Raw genomic sequence first — 26419 nt, 5'->3', positions numbered from 1 at the left:
CCATACTTTCCCCGTCATAACTGCAGAGTGCCTGAACCCTAATTCCCAGGACTGTGGGTTCCATCAGCTAGGGAGGCCTGGCTTGTCCCAGCTTAGTATTCCCAGAGCCCAGGATGATGCCTGCAACAGAACAGGTGTCCAACAAGTACGCAAGAGAGGAGGAAATTGACTGGGGATGCTCACTCACGGCTATAACAATAATTTCAGTTATTGTTTGGCTTGGAATGGTGATTTTTTTTTTTTAAAGAACCATGTAGGGGTGCCTGGGTGGCTCAGTGGGTTGGGCTACTGCCTTCAGCTTGGGTCGTGGTCTTGGGGGGGTCCTGGGATCGAGTCCCGCATTGGGCTCTCTGCTTGGTGGGGAGCCTGCTTCCCTCTCTGTCTGACTCTCTGCCTACTTGTGGTCTCTGTCAAATGAATAAATAAAATCTTAAAAAAAAAACAAACAAACCATGTAGCTTAAAAGACTTTTTTTTTTTTTAAAGATTTTTTATTTATTTGACATAGAGATCACAAGTAGGCAGAGAGGCAGGCAGAGAGAGAAAGGGGGAAGCAGGCTGAGCAAGGAACCTGACATGGAGCTTGATCCCAGGACCCTGAGATCATGACATGAGCTGAAGGCAGACGCTTAACCCATGGAGCTACTCAGGTGCTCCGCTTAAGAGACTTTTGATCACAACTTCATTTATTCTCTTTATTGTTTAAAGCACTTTCCAACTACCTCACCAGGGCAATCCCTTGTATTAGACTCCGAGATGCTTCACGAAGTGGCTAGACGTCGCTGATGCTCAAGATACACACTCTATTTCCACGCAGCTACTCTATCCCACAGCTTTCGGAAGAGGGCATTTCTAGGTAATGCATCAGAAACAGCAGAAAACATATGACAAAGCAATCGTGCCCGGTAAAGACTGTGAAAAGCATTTCCCACAAACTCCAACTAGACAAGTCTACACATCTACACACTGGGGGTACCAGCTAAACAACGGGGCTTAAGAAGGTCTGCGCCTACTACGTTCATCTCCTTTGATACCCTGGGGAATATTTATTTTAATTTTTAAAATAGAATGACCTTTTAATTTAAATATCAAGCTTTTTTAATTTATTTTTTCCTACTTCTTCTTTTTCTCTTGAATGCCAGAGAAAGGAAACTGCAGCCTCATCCATAAGAGAATTGTCCATTTCAGGGAGCTTCTGTCCGTGCTTCTAATTAAAAAGAACACCTTTCAAAATGTTGCTCTCACTCAATTAAGGCAAAAAGCACACCTCAGTGCACTTTACTGTTTGCCATGGAATGCGGTCTCTAACTCCCAGCACGCGGTGGAAAGGGAGGTTGCTCACCGGCGCCCAGGCTGTTCCACGCTGACCCACTCCCAGCTCTTCTTCCCTCTTCTGTGGACTCTCTCCTTCCCGGGGTCTCAGTGGGACTGCTCAGGAGGCTCCTGCGAGAGCTGCCAGGCCCCAGCTACAATTCTCGAATGTGCCAGCTCCCCTTCAGGGTGTGGAACGGAGTCCCAGGCAGCGGTGATATCGTGTCATCCCACAGCAGAGAGATGGTCTCCCTTCCCACTCCTGCCCTCCTGATCCCTGATATCGACATCCATGTGAATTACACACATCCACCCTCTATGGACGATGCAGCATGATTGCCACCGTTAACCCTGATATTCTTCAAATCTAGCATTATGTTTATTTGTGGAGTGGATTTGCTACAATGCCAATAGCCACACTGGCAACATGTGACAAAGGTTTCCTGTGTTCCCATAAATCCCAAATGGAGGACACACAGGCTTAGCAGGGGATTTAAGCATCCACGCTCGCTGGTGGCTGCGTATCCATCGACAAGGCAATAACCTCACGGGGCTTCCGCTCCTTAATCTCTATGCTGGAAAAATGACAATAGCTTTGCCAGCTGACCTCTTGAGATTCTTGCTAACTTGGAGAAATATGGCTATTTCACTAATGGCCAAACCACGCACTGTTTTCAGGGTACTTTTCTCCTTAACACTTCAAAACCGCTATTTGAAAGGAGAGTATTTAGCATCCATCTAATTAAACATACACATAATAATGATATCGCCTACTTAAATAACTGGCAATGAAGTTCCATGGCCCATGACGGCTGAATAAACGGGCGGGGGGCGGGGCAGAGAACAAGGAAGTTCACCAACACAGGCACATAAACAGCGAGCCTCTGGTTTGCACATGTGCTTCTCTCAGTAAACGTTTGCTGAATATCGACTCTGTCTCAGCCACTGTTGGAGGCTCTTGGGCTGCATCCCTGAACAACCAGGCCAAGATCCCACTCTGTGTGATGGAGTGTCAGTTTCAGCGGGGGAGGGAGACGGGAGAGAGACAGGGTAACACAATAAATAGAGAATTTATAGAGCCTGTTTGAAGGTGAGAAGAGACAGAAACTAAAAAAAGAAAGAAAACAGCTGGGGAAGGGGACGGAGGACTCGGAAGGAAGCAGCAATGTCAAGTCTGGCCGTTTCAGGGTAAGACGCATCGAGAAGGTGACCTTGGAGCAAAGACTAGAAAAGAGAGTGAGTTGTGTGGATGGACATCTGGGGGAAGAGGATTCCAGGAGAGGGAGTGGCCAAGGCCAATCTCAACGGCTGGAAAGCAGAGCTGGAGATATGTCACCGAGAGGAAGTTATGAGGGGCATCTGGGTGGTCTTCGTAAGTGTCTGCCTTCAGCTCAGGTCATGATCCCAGGGTCCTGGGATCGAGGCCCACATGAGGCTTCCTGCTTAGCGGGGGGCCTACTTCTCCCTCTCCTTCTGCTGCTCCCCATGCTTGTACACTCTTTCTCTCTCTCGTGCTGTCCAATAAATAAGTAAAATTCTTAAAAAAAAAAAAAAAAAGAGGAAGTTATGAGGAGGTATGGCCAGGGAGGTCAAAGCAAACTTAAGGGCTGGAGTGAAAATCACAGAGGGCTTCACACGCTGTCACAGGAACTTGGAGTATCTCCTAGTGAGATAGGGAGCCATTGCAGGCTCTGAGCAGGGGTGGAGGGTGATGTGCTCTGATTTGCAGAGAACTGAGAGAGAGAGGCAAATGCAGTACAGAGGCTTGAATTTAAAAGGTACACACTGAGTTAAAGTTCTTTTGGAAGTTAGTGAAAGGACCCATGCCCCCGTTTCAGCCACGGATCACTTAATTTCTGTGTAAGTATCACCTCCTCCAGAAGTTCTCCAGGATTGCATTTCTCTAAAATCATGGCTCCACTTATGGCTTTGTCTTTTTTTACCCCACTGCTTTGTTTTTCTTCATAGGGTTTATCGCTCCTTGACAACATGTCACAGGCTTAATTATTTCCCATTTCCTTTAGTAGAATAGAAACTCTGAGAAGGTGAAGGTTTTGCTCTTTTGGTTATCGTTGTAACTCAACACCTAGGGTACCACCAGGCACAGAGAGGGCACTGAGTACCGATTTGTTGAATGAAGAAATGAATGTGAGTCTACGAGAACCCTTACGTTCTGATTCAAGCACACAGACCACAAGATTGGGAAATAAATAGTTAAAAAAATAAAATTATCAAATTACAGAGTATTTTCCACCACTAGTTGGTTTTTACATTTTTACAATTTCGGATGATAAAGGAATGTTTACGTTGTGTTCTTCCTAAACATGCTGTACCCACATTCTGGCAACTTTTGAAAATGGGATTAAAATAATTTATGATTTCGTGTCCCGACTACATCATGACTAACAGTGAAAAGTTTTCTTTTTACGGAGTCTTCAACATGTCCTGCATTCTCCCATGGTCTCCATATACCCAGAGAATAAACTGTTTTCTTGGATTTTAAAACTTTTATCTAAAGGCTCTTCTGGACTCTAAGATTATGGGTTCTACACGGAAATCAATAAAAAAAAAAAAACCAAAAAACCCAAAAGCTAGTCAGTGCCTTGTGCTCCCTACTTCTAATGCATTCATTAAATGAAGGTTTTCCAACCTTGTTCCTATAGATATTTGAGACACTTTTCTCACTTTTCTCTTCCACCCAATCCCTCATTTTGCTTGATTTGAATGTATGTCCCAGTTTGGGCTTTGTAAACTGCTAAGAAAAATACAAAGAATTTTGAGGAGAACTGTCAGAGTAATAAAAATCTCATCAATTCTGAGTTCACCCAGCCCAAATATTGATAAAGCTCGTCTCCCTACAGTTTACCTTTATACTTTCTATGAACAAGTGGGGTATTATGATGCAAAATCGATCATGTAAAGAAGTTGGAGGAGGAAAGCTACCTACTACAGATAAGCAGCTTTCCAGCACGCTGGCGGGCTGATGCCATCACAGTTGTGTGTGCTAAGGCTGGGGAAGGCACAGAATGAGGAATTACCAGCCAGGCAACAGGGCACAATTGTTCCCGATCTCTGAAACGCCTCTTGGAAACACGCAACTTGGAAAACAATGAAAAAGTCCCTTTGCCAGGTGCTTTATGTGTTTTTTTACCCACCAGAATCCCAGCTACAGTGAGAGGGGGGTTGTCCTAGAAAGGGGAGGAGGAGGAGGACGGGAAAACCTAAGTGAGGGTACAGGAGGGAATCTGAATCGGGGTGGTGGTGGGGTTCATGTCGGGCCATGGGGGCCATGGCTAAGACAGGGTCGCAGATCCTCGCACCTCGGATAAAAGTAGGCAGTGATGTTCCTTCTGAACTCTTGGGCCCACTGAGTGATGGTGAGGCATGAAAAGGCTCTTGACACCTGTAAAGGCGGAGGATGACTACTAATAAGGGTGTGCTGTCACGTCTTGAGAATTTATGGGGTGACAGCCACTATTCTCTGTGACATGTCGTTAAGGACTCAGCTGTATCCTCCCCACTTCCCAAATTCCTCTGTTGAATCCCACCCCCCAGCCATTGTGACTATATTTGGAGGAAGGGCCTTGAAGGAGATATTTAAGGTTCAATGAGCTCGTAAGGGTGGCACCCCAATCCAATAGGGCCGATGTCCTTCTAGGAAGAGGAAGGGACACCAGGAGTGTGTGCGCCTGGAGGAAAGACCAGGGGTGGACACAGCGAGAAGGCAGCCATCTGCAAGCCAAGCAGAGAGACTTCTCCAGAGATCAATCCTGCTGACATCATGATCTCGGACTCCTGGCCTCCAGACCAGGAAGGACATTTCTGTTCTGTTACTCAGCCCCAGCAAACACCCGTCCATATGTTATCCCGTGTAAACCTCATTATGACATTAAACACACTTTACGATAAAGAAACAGAAGCACAGAGAAGGTAAGCAACCTGACTGAAGTTGCACAGCTAGTTGTAGTGGAACTGGTGTTGAACCCAAGTAATCGGATGCCAGGGCCCATGTTCCTCACAGCTGATATAAGGTAACATGATTAATATCCAAAGTGGTACAAATGGGTGCTTTCTTAAAAATTTATTTGAGAGAGAGAGGGAGAGTGAGCGAGAATGCATGAACCAGGGGGAAGGAAGGAGAGAGAATCTCAAGCAGACTCCCTGTTGAGCATCTTGGTCCCAAGACCCTGAGACTGTGACCTGGGCTGAATTCAAGAGTCGGACGCTTAACTGACAGAGCCGCCCAGGCGCCCCTCAAATGTATGCTTTCTATCAGAAAAGCCCGTAGCCAATACAAAGTTCTGCGAGCGCTCTGTGTAACGGATTTCTGATTTTAGTCCCTCGCCTCTTCTCCTCTTCCCATCATTCAAACAACAAACATTTTTGTGAGGCTTCTCTATCTGAAGCATTACGTGAGGCTGGGGAGACCCGGCAGGAGCCTCTGAGGACCGTGTTCTGGAGGAGAGTTACTAGCAAGGAAAGGCGGCCGACAACTGAGCAGAAAAGCACAGAGAGTGACAGCAAAAAGACAAGGAAGTCCGGGAATGTGGTGACAAGTGGGAGCTCAACTTGTCCCTTCGTCCCCAGCCAGTTACTGAGCGCACGAAATAAAGCAGCTGGGAATTGCTTGCAGCCCCGTCCTCCCAATTTCTGTCTCTAGAAAATGAGGCTTTTGCTCTAGTAACCTATGACTTCTCTGGGTAAGTCAGGAGTTACTTGGACAATCCTGACCTCAACCCAGTTATGAGCTGGAATGGAAATAATAAATGCTATGGTCAAATGTGTTTTCTAGAATGTTCCAGAAGGTTTAGAGTAAGAGCTAGAAAGGTTGCAAGAAGACAGGAGGGAGGGGGAAGAGATCGTTTCACTGGATCAGAGCAGGCTTTAAATGTGATGGGAGCAAGTAGATGCTTACTACGCAGTCTGATATCCGCAGTGGGACACCGACCACCTCTGCCGTGCTAAGGAGGAGGCGGGAAGACTTCAGGTCCATGCAGGGGAGGTCTGGGGCTTGGATAGAAAGCAAGACATGGGAGAAATGGGATGATGTTGTGGACACCTCTTCCCGGAGGAGTTTAATCAACCAAAGAATGCTAATCTGGAAAGGCCTTACCCAGGTGGAAGGAGGAAGGGGCTCACAGAAGGGATTTCTTGGCCTCAGGGGGCCCTGCGAGTTCTAGCCGGTAGTCCCAAATAGCACAACTTCACGCCATCCCTCCAGCATCCCTGCCACGTAGGGCAGGGCAGGGCCTCTTCCGCCTTGGGGTGGACATCAGAGCTAAGAAAAAGTCCTTGAGGAGTGCCCGCCGGAAGGCCCGTGACAGGAATGGATACACGTGCCCCAGGCTTAAGGACCAAGTCACTGATAGCGGCGGAACCTGGGGGGTGGGGGATACCCAAGTAAGAAACACAGCCTGCCTTTCTCATTTCTTTTTCCTTTCCTTTCCTTCTTTCTTTCTTTTTAGATTTTATGTATTTATTTGATAGAGAACACAAGTAGGCAGAGAGGCAGGCAGAGAGAAAGGAAGGGAAGAAGGCTCCCCTGAGCAGAGAGCCCGATGGAGGGCTCGATCCCAGGACCCTGAGATCATGACCTGAGCCGGAGGCGGAGGCTTTAACCCACTGAGCCACCCAGACACCCCAGCCTGCCTTTTTCTATCAGACTACAAGTCAGGCCTGCAGAAGATTCCCAGAAACGTGGTCAACGCAGAATTACAGGGTTGCCTGAACTGGCACGATGAATCTCTACAGTAGAATACGTGCTTTCATCACCTGGGCCAGCGAATAACACCCGCTTCCCAGAACGGTAAGACTTGAAACAGACAATTACTGGCGGCAACTGCATCAAGATGGACGAGGACAGTGTGTCAGTTCATAGAGGGCCTTAACCTGCACACTGGAAGGGAAAGAGGGAAGGGGGGAGAGGAGGGGAGGGGGGAGGAGTGGGGAAGGGGGGGAAGGAGAGGGAAGAGGAGGGGGGAGGAGAGAGGGAGGGGGAAAGGAAGTGGAGCAAAGAGGAGGGGGAGAGAAGAAAGAGAAGGAGAGAAGAGTGCAGGGGGGAGGGAAGGGGGAGAGGGGGAGGGCCAGGGGGAGGGGAGGAGAGAGGGGGGAGAGGGTAGCTGGGGAGAGCAGGAAGGAGAGAAAGCCTAATTCAAAATAGCAAAACTCTCCGGCACCTGAGTGGCTCCGTTGGTTAAGTGACTGCCTTCAGTTCAGGTCATGATCCTCGAGTCGTGGGATCGAGTCCCACATCAAGATCCTTGCTCGGCGGGGAGTCTGCTTCTCCCACTGACCTCTCTCCTCTCGTGCTCTCTCTCCCTCTCTCCCAAATAAATAGTTTTTAAAAATAAAACAATAAAGCATCGAAACTCTTAAAAAACAAAAATGAAGAATACTTAATCTACTATTGAAACCTCTGCGTACGTTTGTACTAAAGAGTAGTTCAATAAGCAAAAGACAGAGCATTCAAACAGGGCATCCATTCACTGGTGCACATTTTCACAAACCATCTGCAGCTTCCCAGTCAATGCTACCATTTGAAATATCTTATGTGCACAGTTCTATTTTATAACTTCCTCCATGTTGACTTCTTTTATTGTGGGGAGACAGAAGGCCAGAAAAAAAAAATCTGTTAAGGAAATTCCAGATGCCTGTAGATTTTTAACCTTTGTTTTGGGAGCCCCCAGTGCCAGAAAGAGACTGGGCCATTAACTTGGCCCCAGCTGTGTGTACTTGAACACAAACAGGCTCCCGACCAGGACCCGCACACTTTTCCTGCAGCCCCCCAACTCCACACTGCCCCCGGTGGTCTGATTCCAAGACTGGGAAGAAAGGAGCTTGATTTCTCTCTTCTAAAAGGACACCCACAGCTCTGGCGTGGTCTGCAAAATTCTCCTCTCTCCAAAACTGTCTGGAGTTTTAAAGGTTCAAATCCTGAGAAGGTGATGTGGAAAACAGAATCCAATTCCAAGAAACGTGCACACACACTCCACACACAGCTTTCCGGGCCCTGCGGAGGGGCCAGTCCCCCTTACCTTTATCATAGATTTCCTTCAGGACCCCTCGTTTTATCAGCTCCTCTCTGCTTTGCCTCATTGATATTTTCCTTTCCAGGGCTACAAGCAAAACACAGAGAAGCAGGTGTGAGTCGGCAACCAAGAGCTTTGCAAAGGAATCACATGTTAACATGTATTACAAAGTAACACACAGAAAAGTCTTCGGTAAATTACATGTTATTAATGTTAGTGAAATCCCATACCCATTTTCATCAGATTATTTCTTTTAATCTTCAAAATGATCTTCAAACTACCTATAAGGCAGACGCTTCTGTCTCATTTCACCTCACCCTGCCTGATGGCGGAGTAAACCACAGCCCCGAGAAATTCAACAACTTGTCAGTGTAACAGAACTACCGACAAGAGCCGCCGGGATTCAACCGAGCAAGTGCTAACTCCAATCTCCGCAAAGCATCCTGAGTCTGCCATTCCCTTGTAAGTGGCATTTAATTATGTCGTTCGCATAGATGGGGTCTCACGGAGGATTATGTTGCTTCCCAGCTATTAAAAAAAAATGGTATGCAAATATCTCCCACAAAGCTCTCTGGATTGAGAGATGAGGGGTTGGGGCAGGGAGTTGGGGACCCCCGTGGGACAGGCGTCCACTGCTTTCCTCTCTTGGGGTCCAAAGCCGAGCAGACAAGTCAGGGGTGAGCTCCCCAGTTATGAAATGCACCTCCACGGGGACCCAGCTGTGCCTCTGAGCCAAATGCTCAGGCAGGTGGTGCTGGAGAAGGGGAGAGGGGGGCTTCTCTCAGCCCAGGGGCCATGACAGAGGGTGACTTGAGTGAAAACAGAGCCCAGGAGTGGAAAAGTGAGTGGCAGCACCAAGGGCAGGCCTGTGGCTCGAGGTAAGGTGGAGGAAGTCAGCAGAGCCCACGGAAGTGAGTGTGAGCGAGCCACCCCAACGGCTGACATTTGTTTCCACGTGAACAGGAGGGAACAGATTATTTTGGTTGCTTTTGTCAGCTTGAAAATCTCCACATGCTTTGCATGCACGGCTATTCTGGGGAGGGGGGAGCCATTTATAAAATAAAGAAACTTTTATGCAGACAAATTCAAACACAGATTACACACACACACACACACCCCTCAGGAGAATTTAGTCCGAAAAATACAAGTGAGCACTAGAAAGCAAGCGAGGAAACAGGGACTAGCTGAGTGACCTTGGTCAAGTCACTTTGCCCGTCTGAGAAAACACTGATGCCTCAGCCCCAGCTTCTCTGATTTAGTCAAGTCCAGGCTGGGACCTGGACATCTATATTGTCGTGAAAAACTCTGGGTTCTTGTCAGTCATATCAAGGTTGAAAATCGCATTTTATATATTTTGGGGACTTACTATTTTAAAAAATATTCTAACTCTCTCTTAACTTATAATGAATTCAGTGGTGTGAGGCAGCCAAATAAATCTGAGGTTGGGCTGCTCTCCCACAGAGCTTCCTGAGAACACATTAATAGTAAAACGGATACATAGACATACACCCACAGAAGTGCGGTCAGAAGGGTTATTCGGAGGTCGAACCGTGAAGGTGGGTGTGGGAATCACTGGAATGGTGCTTGGGCGGGGGGCTGTAGGAGTTTTAGGATTCATACTAAATGTACTAAATGACATGACATGGTGGGGGGCAGGAGGGCAGAAGGCTGTCCTCTGTGCAGAAGAGGAACGCCCAGAGAAGGGAGAGAGAACTGCTTGCAGTCTGTTACAAAGTTCTGTCTGCTTTCAGAGGGGTGGGCAGTTAGGGACTCACGGTCAGGGTCCCCAACAAGAAAATATGGAGTCAGAAGCTTTTGATTTTGAACCTCCTCCCTGGTAGCTTTAAGCTCTGCCCTAACATTGTGAACATCCTGTCTGGTCGCTTTCAGTTCGGCCCTAATCAATTCCGTTTGGTCATCCATGGCTTTCTCCAACCTTGCTATTGCCTGGATAATTGTTAGCCTGAATTCTCTTTCCGACATATTGTCTATGTCGATAGCTGTTAGCTCTGTTGCAGAAGGCCCATCCTCTGTATTTTTCTTCTGTTGGGCATTCCTCCTCCTAGTCATTTTGGTGGGAGATGACTGAACAGATGTAGCTGGATGTATCGACTGTGGTGCAGTCAAGGTGCACCCTGGAACACTTCTGAGCAATCAGGATTCCCCACCCAAACTAGAGACAAAAGAAAAGAATAAGAAAAAAAAAAAAGAGAGAGAAGATGCCCTTCAACGGATGAATGGATAAGGAAGATGTGGTCCATATACACTATGGAGTATTATGTCTCCATCAGAAAGGACGAATACCCAACTTTTGTAGCAACATGGACGGGACTGGAAGAGATTATGCTGAGTGAAATAAGTCAAGCAGAAAGAGTCAATTATCATATGGTTTCACTTATTTGTGGAGCATAACAAATATCATGGAGGACAAGGGGTGTTAGAGAGGAGAAGGGAGTTGGGGTAAATTGGAAGGGGAAGTGAATCATGAGAGACTATGGACTCTGAAAAACAATCTGAGGGGTTTGAAGTGGCGGGGAGGTGGGAGTTTGGGGTACCAGGTGGTGGGTATTAAAGAGGGCACAGACTGCATGGAGCACTGGGTGTGGTGAAAAAATAATGAATACTGTTTTTCTGAAAATAAATAAATTAATTTAAAAAAAAAGAAAAAAGAAGAAAATATGGAGTCAGGACAGCTAAGATCAAACAGCACTAACATCCTGATGTGCAGCTTGGACAGGAACTCAGCGACTTTCTGCTCTGCTGCCTTTGCAGAAATGACGGCTGCAAAACGTCCTCCAAGAAGGCAATGAACCACAAAGCATTTGTCAATATCACAGGCAAGGGGCAGCTAAGACCTAAGCCCCCAGATGTCAGCAAAGAAAGAGCATCAGCACAGAGCATTAGCCTGATAGGTACACAGATATGTGACCAAAGCCCTTGTTGGCACGACTCAGCACACCGATTGCTGAAGACGGTTCCGTGAAAGAGCTCACAAAACCCGCTAAACTTGGAAACTCTGAGGGCAGCCCGCTCTGGCCCCCTCCCTCTCCAGGAACTTTAGATGCCTGCTCAGTAAGTTTGCTTTGCTGCCTGCCACCCTTCATCCTGTCTACCTCTTCATTCTTGGAAGCGGCGGGACCAGCAACTGTAGGCACCAAGGGGGACACAAATCCTGTAACACGTTTAAGCAAAGATGGGTTTGGTGGCACAGTAGGAAGAGACTGGACAGGCAAAGTTAAGCAAGGACTTTGCTAACAGATCTTGTGGGTGGCATTAAGCCACCCAGAAAGCACACAGAGGAGGTGCTTTGCCAATCCTGCATTGAATCACAGATTGGATGGATTTCCCTTAATCAAAATGAGGTTTCTCAGGGGCTTGTCAAGAGCCACAGACAGAAGTGGGAAGACCTAAGGCCCAGCACTGGAGGAAGAATCCACAGCAAGTTGGGCAAAGCCACGGGCTTGGCAGCCGGAAATGTCAAGTTTCAGCAGAACGTGGGCGCTCCCCGGCCAGCCACTCAGCCATGCGGACCGCCGCGGGCTCCCCACACTTGTCCAACAAGGACAGACCCTCTGCCCATGGTGAAAGGCACTCTGACAGCCCCTACTCTCGCAGAGCTGACAGACTAATATGTGGTTCAGACAGGCGTCAAACAGTGTTAGCTAACGTGTGATTACAAATCCAGGTAAATCCTGCTAAAAGAAAGGGACATGTTCAGGGGCACCTGGGTGGCTCAGTGGGTTAAGCCTCTGCCTTGGGCTCTGCTCAGTGGGGAACCTGCTTCTCTCTTTCTCTCTCTGCTTGCCTCTATGCCTACTTGTGATCTCTGTCAAATAAATAAATAAAATCTTCAAAAAAAAAAAAAAAAAGAAAAGGACATGTTCTACCAGACATCTGATCAGTAATCTCCCCTACAGGGTCATGAGAAAAGGCTTTTCTGAGGAGGGGACCCACAAGTTTGAGTTTGAGAGATGAATATGTATTACCTCAAGGACAGTCAGGTAGGGGCTGAGGGAGACACTCCAGACGTAGAAAACAGGGCAGTGACTCCGGATGGAGTTGTCATGGTGTCCTTGGTGAGAGAGAGCCCCCAGTGTCACTACAGCCACCAACACCAGATGGAGAAGGACTCGAGATGTGGCCAGAGGGATGGGGGCTGGGCCCGGCAGGGCCTCATGGACCACACTGTTCTAAGGACAATGGGAATAAACCATTTCCACTTCACCGTGGAGGATGCATTGGAGGAGGGCGGGTTCTAGGGGCTTCCCAGTCTAGGCAAGAGATGATGGTCGCTTGGACCCAGATGAACAGCTGAATGGACATTGGTGTTGAGAACTCAGTGGGGGATGTGGGTTGACAATCAGGTTTGTAGGGAAGATGTGGAGCCCAGCGTTAGCTGTGCTTAAGAGGAGATGTCAAGTATATGCTGGGGAATGTGGTTGCATACTTTCTAAAACAAGGATTAACTAAGACTGTGCTATACCGGCATGGACTGTGGTAAACTATTACAGATATCAGTGTTTCTCGAACTTTTCCATGGCAACACTCCTAATGGCAAAGCCGTAATACCAGAGGCTCCAAGGACAGGACTGAGCTGGCTGACCCAAGCATGCCATTTCTTTACTGTACTGAGTTTTTCCTTAAGAATTAAGGTGGCAAGGCGCCTGGATGGCTCAGTCAGTTAAGCGTCTGCCTTTGGCTCAGGTGATGATCCCGGGGTCCTTGATCGAGGCCACCATCAGGCTTCCCGCTCAGTGGGGAGTCTGCTTTCTCTCTCTCTGCCCTTCCTCCCCTCCGCCCCTGCTCATGCTCTCTCTCTCTCTCTCTTAAATGAAATCTTTTTCAACAAAAGAACTGAGGTGGAGCTCCCATAATAGATCTGCTCTTCTTCAAACAAGACGATACCCACCCCCAACCAATTTCCAAGTTGAATTGACATTCTGGGAAGAGATGGCTCTTTTATCCTATGGCTTTGTCCATCTCCTAGCACAGAACCCTGTGTTGACCGGGGATACACAATCATTTTGAGAAGGGGGGCATAGCATGTTATTTAATTCAATCCTCACCACATTCTGTTAAGTAGTATCATTCCCATTTCTCAGAGGTACCTGAGACCCTGCAAAACTGACTTGCTCGGCGTCAAACAGCAGTAAGTGGCAGAGGAGAAAGAGATATTAATGCCTGGTGGGTTTTTTTTTTTCCATTCCACATTGTCGTGACGACTGTTATGATATGCACAGGCTCTAAATATAATCTAACGTACAAGGCTCTAAAAATGGAAGGTGATCTTATTAGTAGTTTACGTGGGTCTGTAGGTCATGGTGCAATGGCATAATTACACTATTCTTAGGAGAGTCTTTCTTCTGGGGCACTCTTTACTTACTCTTTTAACAAGATATATGTGATGTCTGCTTTCCAGTCTTATTTTCAGCAGCCCTTCCAAAGTTAGAGCAAAGTTTAACCTCGGACAAAGACAAGCTCACCACTGCTCTGGGAAGTAAAGTTAAGTGGGCTGTTTAGAACAGAAGGACCACTGAGATCCTCTGACCTGGTCTACTACTGAACTACCAAACACTGGGCAGGGGAGAGGGCTTGATGTAGGGGAAAGAAAACATAATGGTTTCCTGTCCACTGACCAAGACGAGGTCCGATCTGCCCTCTCCAACAAGTTTGGCTTTGGGTAAGATAAAAAAAAGAAAAACAGAAGAAATAACAAAAAGTTAAAGTCAAAGGAAGAGGAGCAACACATCAGGGGAAGACAGAAGGTGTAACAGGTACCCCAGCTTCCCAAAGGATAGCAGGAATAGGTCAGAGAAACGGAGGTCCACGGCATGACCGTGAGCTGATTCACTGGGCAATGCTTGCCTTTGGGACGCAGGAAATGGAAGTTAACAGCACAAAGTCAACCACCTTTTAAAAAAAGAAAACTGAAAAACAGTCTTGTTAGATGTGTGGTAAAAAGTAGTATTTTTAGGGGCACGTGGGTGGCTCAGTCAGTTGAACGTCTGACTGCTGATTTCTGTTCAGGTCATGATCTCAGGGTCATGAGATCAAGCCCTGCCTCGGGCTCTGAGCTGGGCGTGGAGCCTGCTTAAGATTCTTTCTCTCCCTCTCCCTCTGCCCCTCCCCCGGCTCTCACTCATTCTCTTTAAAAAAAAAAAAAAGTAATATTTTTATATGAAAGAAAAAGTTAAGGCTTCTTTTAAAACAAGAAAATATAAAACACAGGGATCACTCAAATGTTACTGAGTTATTAAAGCACAAGACAGTAAGAAATCTGAGAGACCACACATGGGAATGTTCTGGAGTAAACATTTTGGTTATAAAACTGGACAGCGGTGATGGCTATAAAACTCTTTAAATTTACCGGAATCATCAAGTTATATGCCTTCAATGAGTTACTTGTATGGTATGTAAGCGACAACTCCATAAGTTGTTAGGACATGAAAAAAAGTGACCATGAGAGAAAAATTCCCCTAATGGAAAAAACATCAGTTAAAACAAAAACAGTATCTCTAAACAGACAATTAAATAAATGTTAGGCCACTGTAAACAAGAGCACAATGTTAAAATCAAAGGGTTAGGAATTTAACATATAGAGGTAAATTCCTAAAAAACATTTTTCTAAATCTCTAAACAGAACCAAAATAGGAAAAGAACAGAACCTAATTCCCCTCCAAAATGAAAGTACAGCTCAGACAGTGGATCTTTAGAAAAGAACCCATTTTCTAGGCTGCAGTAAATGCAGAACACTGTCATAAGAGTTCGAGGTGGTCTTGTAGCAAGGGAAACATCAAAAACAAAATCGCATAAGCCAGCAAATGTGCAAAAGTCTACTACAGGGACATCTGATCTAAAATTCTATGCCCAGAGACAGCCTGAAGAGGAAAGGGGGCAAACATTACTGATTTGCTTTTATAGACTGACAAAGAATTAGTTGAGTAGATCCAAATGTACAAAAGGTAGTTTCCCATACCCCTCTTGCCTGAAATAAATAGGAGATTTCTCAATTACTAGACCAAAAATAGCCCCCAAATGCACCCCCCCTCCTGAAACCATAATCAAAGGTTAGGATGTCCAAGGAAGACCTCCAAAGCTTGCCTCCAAACTCAGCCTGAATATAAAAGCCACACAGAAAACTTTGAGATGCATAATTATTCTCGCATCTCTATCACTGCTTATTAATCTTATCTTTTTACTTTCTGTATTTTTCCTTTTTAAAAATTTAAATATAGTCTACATACCATGTTATGTTAGTTTCAGGTGACTCTTGAGGGTCTTGCTAATCCCAGGGAGGCTGCCTCTCCCGGGGTTAGCCAAATACCGCAGGCAGCACCCGGCTAGCCCGTGAACCTACCTTTCACGATCAAACCACCTGACCCAGAGCCCTTACCCCCAACCACCTCCTTCATGGGGCTCCTACTCTACAGGCCACTATCCACCTGCCCTCATCAGCCCAGGCCTGGGGGCCAGACAACTGGAAATAGTCTCATGCCCTGGAGCCTGCTGAGATGATTCAAACCAGCCAGGCCATCTTGCTTCCACTGTCCATTCTTGCCTGTGGGAAACGCGCTGCAGGCTCTCACCCACATTTTTCTCATTTTCCTCCCACTCTCTGCCTCCTGACCAACCCCGATGCTTCCCCACATGGCCCTCCGTGGCATGGCATGACCCTTTCTCTTGGACTCTGTGAGTGTAACAAACCATCTTTTTAAAAAAAATTTTCAAAGATTTTACTTATTTATTTGAGAGAGAGAGAGACAGAGAGAGAGCCCGAGTGGAGACAGAAGCAGACTGAGAGGGAGGGGGATGGGCGGACTCTGGGCTGAGTGGGGAGCTCGACACGGGGCTCGATCCCAAGACCCTGAGATCATAACTTTAGCTGAAACCAGGAGTCGGACACTTAACCCACCGAGTCACCGAGGCATCCCCAAACCATCTTTTTAATGGCAGGCATCTCCTGATCTGTTGGCCTCACCGTGCTTAAATATTAGCAAGACCTACATCTTAAAACACACCTGTCCTCGGCAGGGGTTTGTCACAAAGGAAAAACTAGGGGTATTTCCTACAGCTTTACGTTCCAACCTCTTGTTCGGAAGTCTGTTCCATTATGAGCAAATGCTTGAGAAAGGCAGAGTCTGGTGAAGAACGGAGCCCTGGCAGGGACTTCCACTAAAGCCCAGAGAGCAACGCTAACGACGGAGTGGTTCCCGTCCAAGTGTTTCTGGGAGCCCTTCCGAGCCAGCACTGCAAGCTACGCCACCCTTACCAGCAACCAGGTCCCCAGCATCTGCCCTCCACAAAGGTGTGTTCCAAGCCAAGGAATCCCATGTTCTCCGACACTGACGAACTTAGAACTGACATCTTGGGCAGACTGCTTTTCCTAGTGAATGCCCCAATTGGATGAATTTGTTAAAAATAACTGGCACATTCTCAGGGCACCCGGGGGGCTCCATTGATTAAGCATAGGACTCTGGATTTCGGCTCGGGTCATAATCTTAGGGTCGTGAGATCGAGCCCCGAGTTGAGCTCCGCGCTCAGACTTTGCTGGAGAATCTCTCTCCTTCCCTTTCCCTCTCCTCCTCCCTCTGCCCATCCCCCTCAAATAAAGAAAATCTTTAACGTAACTGGCACATTCTCTTTTTATTTTTTGTGCCTGTGCACCACCCACACATATATGCTTTTATTTCATTTATGAAAATATTTCCCTGTAAACAATTCGAGAAATAACACTGAAAAGAAAGTCCTTTTTACACCACCCTTCCTTCCCTCGGCACAACTCCCCAAATCTCACTGCTGCTTTCCTTTGATATTTTACTTCTGTTCCTCTCTTCACCCCCCCCCCCCGTTCTGCTTCCCACTCAACCCCCCACTATGCATAAATGCAGTTTTTAAAAACATAAATGGGATCATTCTGCTCATATTATAGCTCTTTCTTCCCCCTCAAAAATCAATATACCTTAAAGGTCTCCCCATCAGCACTACAGAAATGCCTCATTCTCTTTGAACACTACATACCATGACATGGAGCAGAAGTGTCATAATTTGTCTACCCATCTGCAACTGAAGGAAATTTAAGTTATTTCAACTTTGGGGCAAACATTCGTGCTGTAAATACATTTTTTTCTGGCATGCATGTGAACAGGTGGAAGAGTTTTTCTAGAATATGTCACTCAAGGTACAATTTCTGGGTAGCACATTCTTTTTTAAAAAAGATTTATTTATTAGAGAAAGAGAGAGTGGGAGGGAGGGGCAGAGGGAGAGAATCTTAAGCAGACTCCCCTCTGAGCTTGGAGCCCCACGTGGGGCTTGATCCCATGACCTTAGGATCACCACCTGAGCAGAAACCAAGAGCCGAGAGCTTAACCGACTGAGCCACTCAGGTGCTTCACGGGCAGTGCACTTTTTTAATATGCTCCCAGTATAGAAAAAAACAACAACTATGTTTCGTAATTTTTAAGTACTGCTTTTTTATTAAAAAAAAAAAAAATGAGGTGGTTGGGGCGCCTGGGTGGCTCAGTGGGTTAAAGCCTCTGCCTTTGGCTCAGGTCATGATTTCAGAGTCTTGGGATCGGGCCCGGCATTGGGTTTTCTGCTCAGTGGGGAGCCTGCCCCCCACCTGCCTCTCTGCCTGCTTGTGATCTCTGTCAAATAAATAAATAAAATCTTAAAAAAAACATGAGGTGGGAGAAGCAGTATTGATGCAGGAACAAGTTACTTGGTTCTACTTAGAGTAGCAGTGCAGGAACTTGTTCAGCTCATACTCTAGGATAATCTGTCTCTGTTGAATTCTCTGCTCAGCTGCCTTAAAATTACATTCTCGAGAAGCTAGACATTTGAAGTGGGAAAAACAATTGAGCAATGATGAAATTTGCAGCGGCTTACTGCAGAGTCTTACTCTTTCGGTTGTTAAAATAGTCAACTTGTACTTAAAATCAGTGGCTTTCATCCCTTTGAAATTTTACAACCCCAGAGACCGTGAATTTAGCCTAGAAATCTACAAGTGACAAACGGAATGAACCTTGAGAGCCTAGAACATACCCCTGCTTCCCATGTGACTTATGAACACCGGGGATTGTTGATCTAATACAACTATAGCCTGGGAAACTCAGCCCTAAATAATCAATCCACATTCACATGATCTTCATGTGAAATACTTTCCTTTTTTAAAGATGAAGATGAAATACATAAAATATGTATAATATATTAAATATATAAAAGGGAAGAAAGGCAAGGAAGAAGAAGTAGGATAAATCTGGAAATCTTCCATTTTGAAAAACTAGATGGTAAATGCCATCTAGTAAATGCTGATCAGTTCCTTCATAAGGAAATTCATGAGCAAAGCCAACGAGGTTGTCGATCTAAGGGCTACGCTGAAAAAGAAGGGAAAGTAGAAGTGAACGCACCTCTACATGTCTCGTTTCAGATAGAATGGTATGACCAATGTATTCAAGAAGTCTCATTAGTCTAGAAGCAATTGGAAGGAACACCAGACACTGTGCTAGTATCAAAGACGTTCCAGTCCTAGGAATATCCAAACATTTTACCAAATACAGAATAATGAGGCAAGGTTTGATTATTTGGTCACCTGAAGAAAGCTTATTGAATTGCCCATTAAGAACAAAATTAAAAAAAAAAAATTGGCAGGACCTCCGGATGGCTCAGTTGCTTAAGCGTTTAAGTCTTGATTCTGACTCTGATCGTGATCTCAGGGCCTGTGAGATGGAGCCCTGCATGGGTTCTGTGCCTGGTGTGGAGTCTGCTTGAGATTCTTTCCTCCTCCCTCTCCCTTCCCCTCTGGTCTCCTCCCGCCACACGTGTACGCACGCATATACACACAGATGTGCGCGCGTGCACTCTAAAATAAATAAATAAAATTTTAAAAACTCTTAAAAAAAAAATTAGCAATTAAGGTCACGTGATCCTCAAAATCAGAGAGGTTGACCAGTACGGAATTTTTTCCCTTTAAAAGTCCAAACCATGAGGAAATTCCATCTGTAAGATAGAATTTAAGTAACTGTCCTTGTTACACGCACAGATCCTGATTTCCCCAAGGTTCCAGGATGAGCAGAAGTCCAAGAGGAACAAAGTTCCTCTCTCCAACATGGTAACCCGGATGCTGTTTTTGTGTAACGCCACGCAGCTAGCTTGGATAAAGACTTTATGACCCATGAGGTAGGTGAGACTGTTTATTTGTTATTGCTCATGATTCTATCCAAGTCCCCCAAATCAGCATTTTCTAAAGTCTGTTCTGCAGAACAGTAACCTCCAGAGATGCTCTGAGGAAAAAGCTGTGAGAACAATAATTTGGTGATTTGTTCATTAGCACAAAAGGACACACAGTAAGGAAACCAGCTTAACTCTGTTGAAGCTGGTGTTTTTCCCAAATTCACTGGACAATACAGTCCTTTTATGGAGACTATGGGACTTGCATTCTGAGGAAAATCTTCTGTGAAATGCTGATCTAAATAAATACCAGATCACATGGGACAAATGTGGTGTTCTTCCATTAAAAAAGGAATCAGGGAGGTCAGCCTGTCTTACCTTAGCAGGGTCACAGAGGGCCGAGCTCCTTCCTAAAGAGGTTTCTGGCAAAGGAATCAAACACAACCAAAAACCCAAAGCCTTGAAATACCAAGTGGCTGACCAAGAAGATCCCAATCAAACCAAGGGACCAGCCAACCATCTGCCTGTCCTCCTGGGGTCCTGGAAGCGAGCTTCCCAGATAGGCTACCCCCGCATGAATGCGTTCCCCCAGATAAGTATAACTAGACTTGTTTAACCTTGAGCAGACCAGTACTGCAGAGTATCTGCCCCAAATAACATTTTTGACTTTGACATAATTGGTATCAGACGCTTCTTCCTGAAAGCAATTCAGACAGTGCAATTTCCTCCGGAGTCATAGAGCAAAAGAGGAGGACCATGTCATTATCAGAGATGAGGTGATTCGTTTTCCTCATTCCCATGGGTGACAGGCCTGCAGCCAGGTCCCACGAGAGCTCTACCCACTGATTAAGTGTATGGGGAAAAAGGCAGGATCACCCACTCATTCTCCGCTGCAAGTTGCATGGTTAAAACCTCTTCAAAAATTCTTTATGCATCTTGGTTTGAACAAACCAGCTAGAAAAGTGTTTTGGGGTCAGCTGTTAACGCCTGAATGTGGACGGGGTATTAGATGATATTAGGGAATTATTATTAGTTCTGCTAGATAGGATAAGGGTCATGTGGTTACACAGGACATTTCCCTTATTTTTCAGAGATGCGTTATTAGAAATGTAATCGGGACGCCTGGGTGGCTCAGTCGGTTAAGCGTCCGACTTCGATGCAGCTCAGGCCATGATTTCGGGGTCCTGAGATCGAGCTCCTCATAGGGGTCCATGCTTGAGATTCTCTCTCTCCCTCTGCCCCTCCCATGCCCCCCTTAAAAAAAAGTCTGTAATTAACTTTAAAACACTTCAAGAGGGGGAAAAAAAGCAACAAATATGGCCAAATCTCTGTAACTATTAGGTGGCAATCCAATAATTATATTAAAATACTGCTATATAATCCTCCCAATTTCTCTTATAAATTTTTCAAAATAAAAAGTCAACACACAAAAGGGATGAATCTTACCAGTAAGAGATAAAGAGCAAGACAAAACACGCATCCTGTGATTCCATTTACATAAAGTTCAAAAACAGGCAAGAGTCAACTATGTTGCAGAGAAGCCTCGCCCACCTTGAACACTACAAATACAAAGCAAGGATACAATCACAGCATCAACTGAGTCAGGGTCTACCTTTGGCGGGGAGGAGGACTGCAATCAGAAAGGTATATGTCAAGGGGGCGCCCGGGTGGCTCAGTCGGTTTAGTGTCCGACTGTTGATTTCGGCTCAGATCATGATCTCAGGGTCCTGAACTGAGCCCCACGCTGTGCGCCCGGCTGGCTGTGCCAAGGACACCAAGGACACTTGGGGTGTCCCAAATTGGCTTGGGATTCTCTCTCTCTCTCTTTCCCCTCCCCCCCATACATAAATAAAATCTTAAAAAGGAAGGAAGGAAGGAAGAAAGGAAGGAAAGAAGGAAGAAAAAGATAAGAAAAAATGAAAGAAGGAAGGAAGGAAGAAGGAAAGAAAAGAAAAGAAAAAAGAAAAGAAAGAAAGAAGCACACCGAGGGGCTTCCGCGGGCTGTCAGTACCTTTCCTGCCGTGGCCAGGGGTTATACAGAACTGGCTTTATAACCACCTGTTACACTGTACATCAACGCTCCACTTAATGCATTTTGTGAACGTATTTTATTTTCCAAAATAAAACAGTAAAAGGGCCTTCTCAGTAACGCTGCTTCCTTTTGCACTGCTCCAATGGTCTCTGAAGGAGAATAAAAAAACTCAGCCACCAGAAAATGAAATCGTGCCGTCGGCCTGCAGACTCTCTCTGGTTAATGAAAGGAAGGGCGATTATTAGGCAAGAGAGGCTGCACATCTTTTCCTGGTCATTTCTTCAAATAGGTCAGACCAGAGTGTGGAAGGGCTGTTCTCAATGCTTGGAGGTCTCCAGGGAACCGGGCAGGGACTGGGAGTTGTGGGGGCAGGACGTTGTGGGTGATTTTACAGCAGCAAGGATTCTGGATGCAGTGAATGACAAGGAAGGAGCAACCGAGGGGAAGTCACCTTGCAGGGATCAGGCCTCAGCACTCCTGGGTCCGTGCAGAGGTAAGTTTCCATGTTCTGGCTCCGTGAGCCCCAATCTGCCCAGGAAAACTTCAGATCGAATTCTAATGGAATAAGTATCAGTTTTCTCTTCTGAGACCGACGAGGCACAAAAGAAGTAATTCCTTGTTCTTTGATTGGCCCCCTAGGACAGGAACATGCTAGAACATGATTTAATAAGCTGTAAGATCTGAAAAACAATTTACGTTGAGCTCCACTGACAACCTTCGCCTGTCCCCTCCCCTATAGATCACCTATGGTGACAGCCATTTTTATTAAATGTGAAACAGGTGGCCCTCCCGTGATAGAGAATGCAACGTGATGAAAGCGTTTATGTCAGAAATCAAGACTCGGTGTTTCAAGGCTTGCTTCTGTTACTTGCAGCAACGTGTGTCATAACAGCTAATTTTTTTTGTGCGATGGGGCACCAAGCAAGAGTTCACATCTCCACCGTGTTCTCTGCAGCCTCGAACGCTGCCCCCCAGGAATAAAGAGAGAATGCACTGATTTAGGGCTGGTTAAGTGAGTTTCTCCTTCCAGATGTAGGAAGCATAATACCGTATTGCATTTCATTCCAGACACCTAATTATTATTGATCACTCTGTGATAGAAGGGGACTGCCCAAGGCACTGAAGAACGGAAATCTGAAATCATGCCCAGAAAGAGCTTAATACCCCAGCTACCACCTGTTACCTACGAGATAATAGGGCCCTTGTTCCAAATGTTCTGTGGTGCCAACTTAATGCAAATCAGCTTGCCTGCTCCACTGCTTGTTTTTCTACCCTGGGTCAGATCAACGCTGCTGAATGAAGTCTTCAAAAAAAACCAGGCAGGGTGCCTGGGTGGCTCAGTGGGTTAAGCTGCTGCCTTCGGCTCAGGTCATGGTCTTAGGGTCCTGGGATCGAGTCCCGCATGGGGCTTTCTGCTCAGCGGGGAGCCTGTTTCCTCCTCCCTCTCTCTCTCTGCCTGCCTCTCTGCCTACTTGTGATCTCTCTGTCAAATAAATAAATAAAAATCTTTAAAACAAAAACAAAAACCAGGCAGTATTAAGACATTTAAGCTTTACAATCTCACTTCTCTGGCGCTTCATAAATCAGAGAAAGACAGCAGCATTAGATAATGAGTTTTTATTTGTGCTTTTTACCTACAGTCAGAACACAAGTCAGCTAATAATTTGGAGCAAAGTTTTTAAAAATTTTACCCAGGCAGCGGTACCCAGGTGGCTCAGTGGGTTAAGCATCTGACTCTCGATTTCGGCTCAGGTCATGATCTCAGGGACGGTGAGAAGAAGTCACATGTTGGGTTCCCCACTCAGTGGCGAGTCTGCTTAGGATTCTCTCTCCATCTCCCTCTGCCCCTCCCCCCACTCACACTCTCTAAAATTAAAAAAAAATTTTTAAGATTTTATTTATTTGACAGAGAGAGAAGAGAGAGACAGTGAGAGAGGGAACACAAGCAGGGGGAGTGAGAGAGGGACAAGCAGGCTTCCTGCTGAGCAGGGAGCCCGACGCGGGGCTCAATCCCAAGACCCCCGGATCATGACCTAAGCCGAAGGCAGATGCTTAATGACTGAGCCACCCACATGCCCCAATAAATCAATCTTTAAAAACAATTACAGTTATGCATAGTTATGTCAGACATCTAACTCAGACAGATACATTGCCCAAAAGGGACATTTTGAGTTGAAGACCCGATTTCTCCCTTCTGTTGCCATGGTAACACTTAACTATGCATTAGGAGCTGCTCTACTTGCTTTCCATGCAGTAGTTCATGGAAATCTCAGCTCAGCTCTACAAGGTCGGTACTACTGTCTCCATCACCTAGAAAAGGAAGATGTTCAGAATCTTGCCCAAAGCGCAAAGATGGACTCCAACCCAAGCCGTATGAACACTTACTTACATGTACATTACATTACATTACTTATATGTTGCCATTACACCGCCCATCTGTGCCTTCAAGAACGAGGAATACTTCTCACAACTCGTCCAGCCTATGAATGCACAAACCTGTAGAGATGGGCTACTGTGCATAAACAGAAGAACAAAATTTTTGCTATATCCCAGACAGAATTCTGCAGCTTGTAAAAACTATGATTATGTCTTAAATCATTTTATTAAATTCAGCCATTATTTACTTATCATTGAATCAGGTTTCAGGTACTCACCACATTGCCTCTGGGAATAAAACTGATAAACCATGTGACTGTCACTATTGCCACACTTTCCTTACTGGAAAAACTTCACCCGGCCAGAGGAAATACAAAGTCACACATCCATGTATAATTTCACACTCTGATGTGTAAACAAAGGTTCAGAAGGTGTGAATCACCAGTTCAGGTTGAGAGGATTATGTAGGAAAGCATGCAAAGATATGGCATGGATTTTGATGTGCATATTGAAATAGTTATATGGAGACTTTTACATCAAAAGGGAACAGAAATGCTCATGAAGAAAAAAATGCATAATAATTTCTTGTAATTAAACAAAATCTTCCAAATCTAAGAAAAAGTCCGAAACAATTTAGGAACGTCCCTTCCTAGTCTGCAGACAAAACATTTTTTTCATTTCTGTCTCAATCTTTTCTTGCATGATAGGTAAGATGCTTCACCCAGAAAAGAGGGACTGGGTTCGACTGTACTTCAGGCTTTTGCCAAATGTTAAAAACTGCCTGGGTGGCTCAGTCTACTAAGTGTCTGCCTTTGGCTCAGGTCATGATCCCAGGGTCCTGGGATCAAATCCTACATTGGACTCCTTGCTCATTGTGGAACCTGCTTCTCCCTCTGCCTGTGCTCTTTTTCTGTCTGGCAAATAAATAAAATCTTAACACCGCCACCGCCACCACCACTATGGTGAAATAGCCATTATTTTCAAAGAATTGAAGTGAATTGTTTTTCTGTATGGGGGCGGGGGCTGGAATTAACTGTTGGGACCTAGATGTTATCCTTGAAAAAAGAAATCCCAGAATAGTTAAATAGCAGGCTGGTAAGTCAACACTTGTCATAACAGCAATTGGAAAAACGGAAAAACACAACCACCGCAAAAAGAAGAGATCTCATAACATATGCAATAGAAAAGAAAGGCTGGAAGCAGAATGCTCCTTGAAGCTCTCCTCGAGGTGCTGCTCGTTCCTACGGAATGCCATCAGTCCTCACAGCTAGGACAAGGCAGGGAGACGTGGCAGGCAGCACGTCGCTCCCTTAAACGAATGCTCAGCCTCTCAGCTTGTCTTTTGTGACAGCCACGTGTGCGTTTTGTCTCTGATGGGTACTTCTGCACTTCCTTTCAAATAACTGTAGCATGTGCAGTAGAAGCCTACAAAGGTACAATCCTGCCTTCATGAATAAAAACGGAAGAATCCAGTTCCTCTCATTTGCTTGAGATGGATTATTTAGGACATCCTGAATGGAACTTTGTTCCAGAATCCTGTCTGGCAGTTGCCCAATGGTAGGGATCGAGTCCCAGGGATGGGCTGATGTGAGCAAAGGTCTGGGCTGGGGTGCAGAGGGGAACGCAGTTGATCTCAGCAGCATTCCAAAGGCAAATGTCCATCATTGGCCCATTTTCTTCCTTCCTGGCAACCCCATAAGAGGTGCCGTGCTGGCCTCGTCATCGGGTTAATAGAAAATCTCACCCAAGGATGTACTCACGCAATATTACAAGAACAAGTGATGAGAACAGATCAACCAACTCCTTTGCTTCCCTTATTAAAATAGCCTGTCACCCGGCAGAACGAGGTAAATAAACAAACTGCTGCAGAACCACGAAGACAGACTCTAAACAGAAGCTGTCCAGACTCTGTCATGTGTTGTGTCAAAGCTCTGAGCTCGGTGATGCCATCAGCTTAGTGTTATTAACACCAGGAGTATAATAACACACAACAGAAAATCTGGCATTTTTCTTACTCCTAAGCAGAAGTTCAGTAGCCTTAAATCCACATTGTTGGGCAACAGATCTTCAGAACTTTTTCATCCTGTGCAACTGAAATTCTGTACCCATGAAACAACTCCCCATTCCTCTGGCAGTCACTATTCTACTTTCTCTATGAATCTGACTGCTCTGGGTAGCTCATTAATTTTTTTTTAAGATTATTTATTTGAGAAAGAGAGAGATAAGACAGAGAGAGACCATGAGCAGCGGGGGGAGGATAGAGGGAGAAGCAGATTCTCCACTGAGCAGGAGCCCAATGACTGACTTGATCCCAGGACCCTGGGATCATGACCTGAGCTGAAGGCAGATGCTTAACCGACTGAGCCACTGGTGTCCTGAGTATCTCATCTTTTGGGGGGACTGACTTCTTTTACTTAGCATGATGTCAACAAGGTTCACCTATCCTGTAGGATGTGACAACGTCTCCTCCCTTTTTAAGGATGAATAATATTCCAATGTATGTCTAT

General features: G+C 45.7%; 1 protein-coding gene across 13 annotated transcripts in view; it reads right to left on the bottom strand.

Moving 5' to 3' along the window:
- The window catches only part of PHACTR1 (phosphatase and actin regulator 1), a 562751-nt gene that overhangs the window by 102016 nt on the left and 434316 nt on the right, over positions 1–26419 (bottom strand). For all 13 annotated transcript variants that reach the window (XM_082730196.1, XM_082730202.1, XM_082730204.1 and 10 more), the window contains one exon: positions 8345–8425. In XM_082730196.1, coding sequence (XP_082586322.1) covers positions 8345–8425 — 81 coding nt within the window. The remainder of the gene's footprint in view (positions 1–8344; positions 8426–26419) is intronic.

This window comes from Mustela nivalis (genome assembly GCF_964662115.1).
Source record: "Mustela nivalis genome assembly, chromosome: 5".
NCBI classification, from domain to species: domain Eukaryota; kingdom Metazoa; phylum Chordata; class Mammalia; order Carnivora; family Mustelidae; genus Mustela; species Mustela nivalis.
The sequence above is the reverse complement of the archived record's forward strand: the minus strand, read 5'-3'. Positions and strand labels throughout refer to the sequence as shown.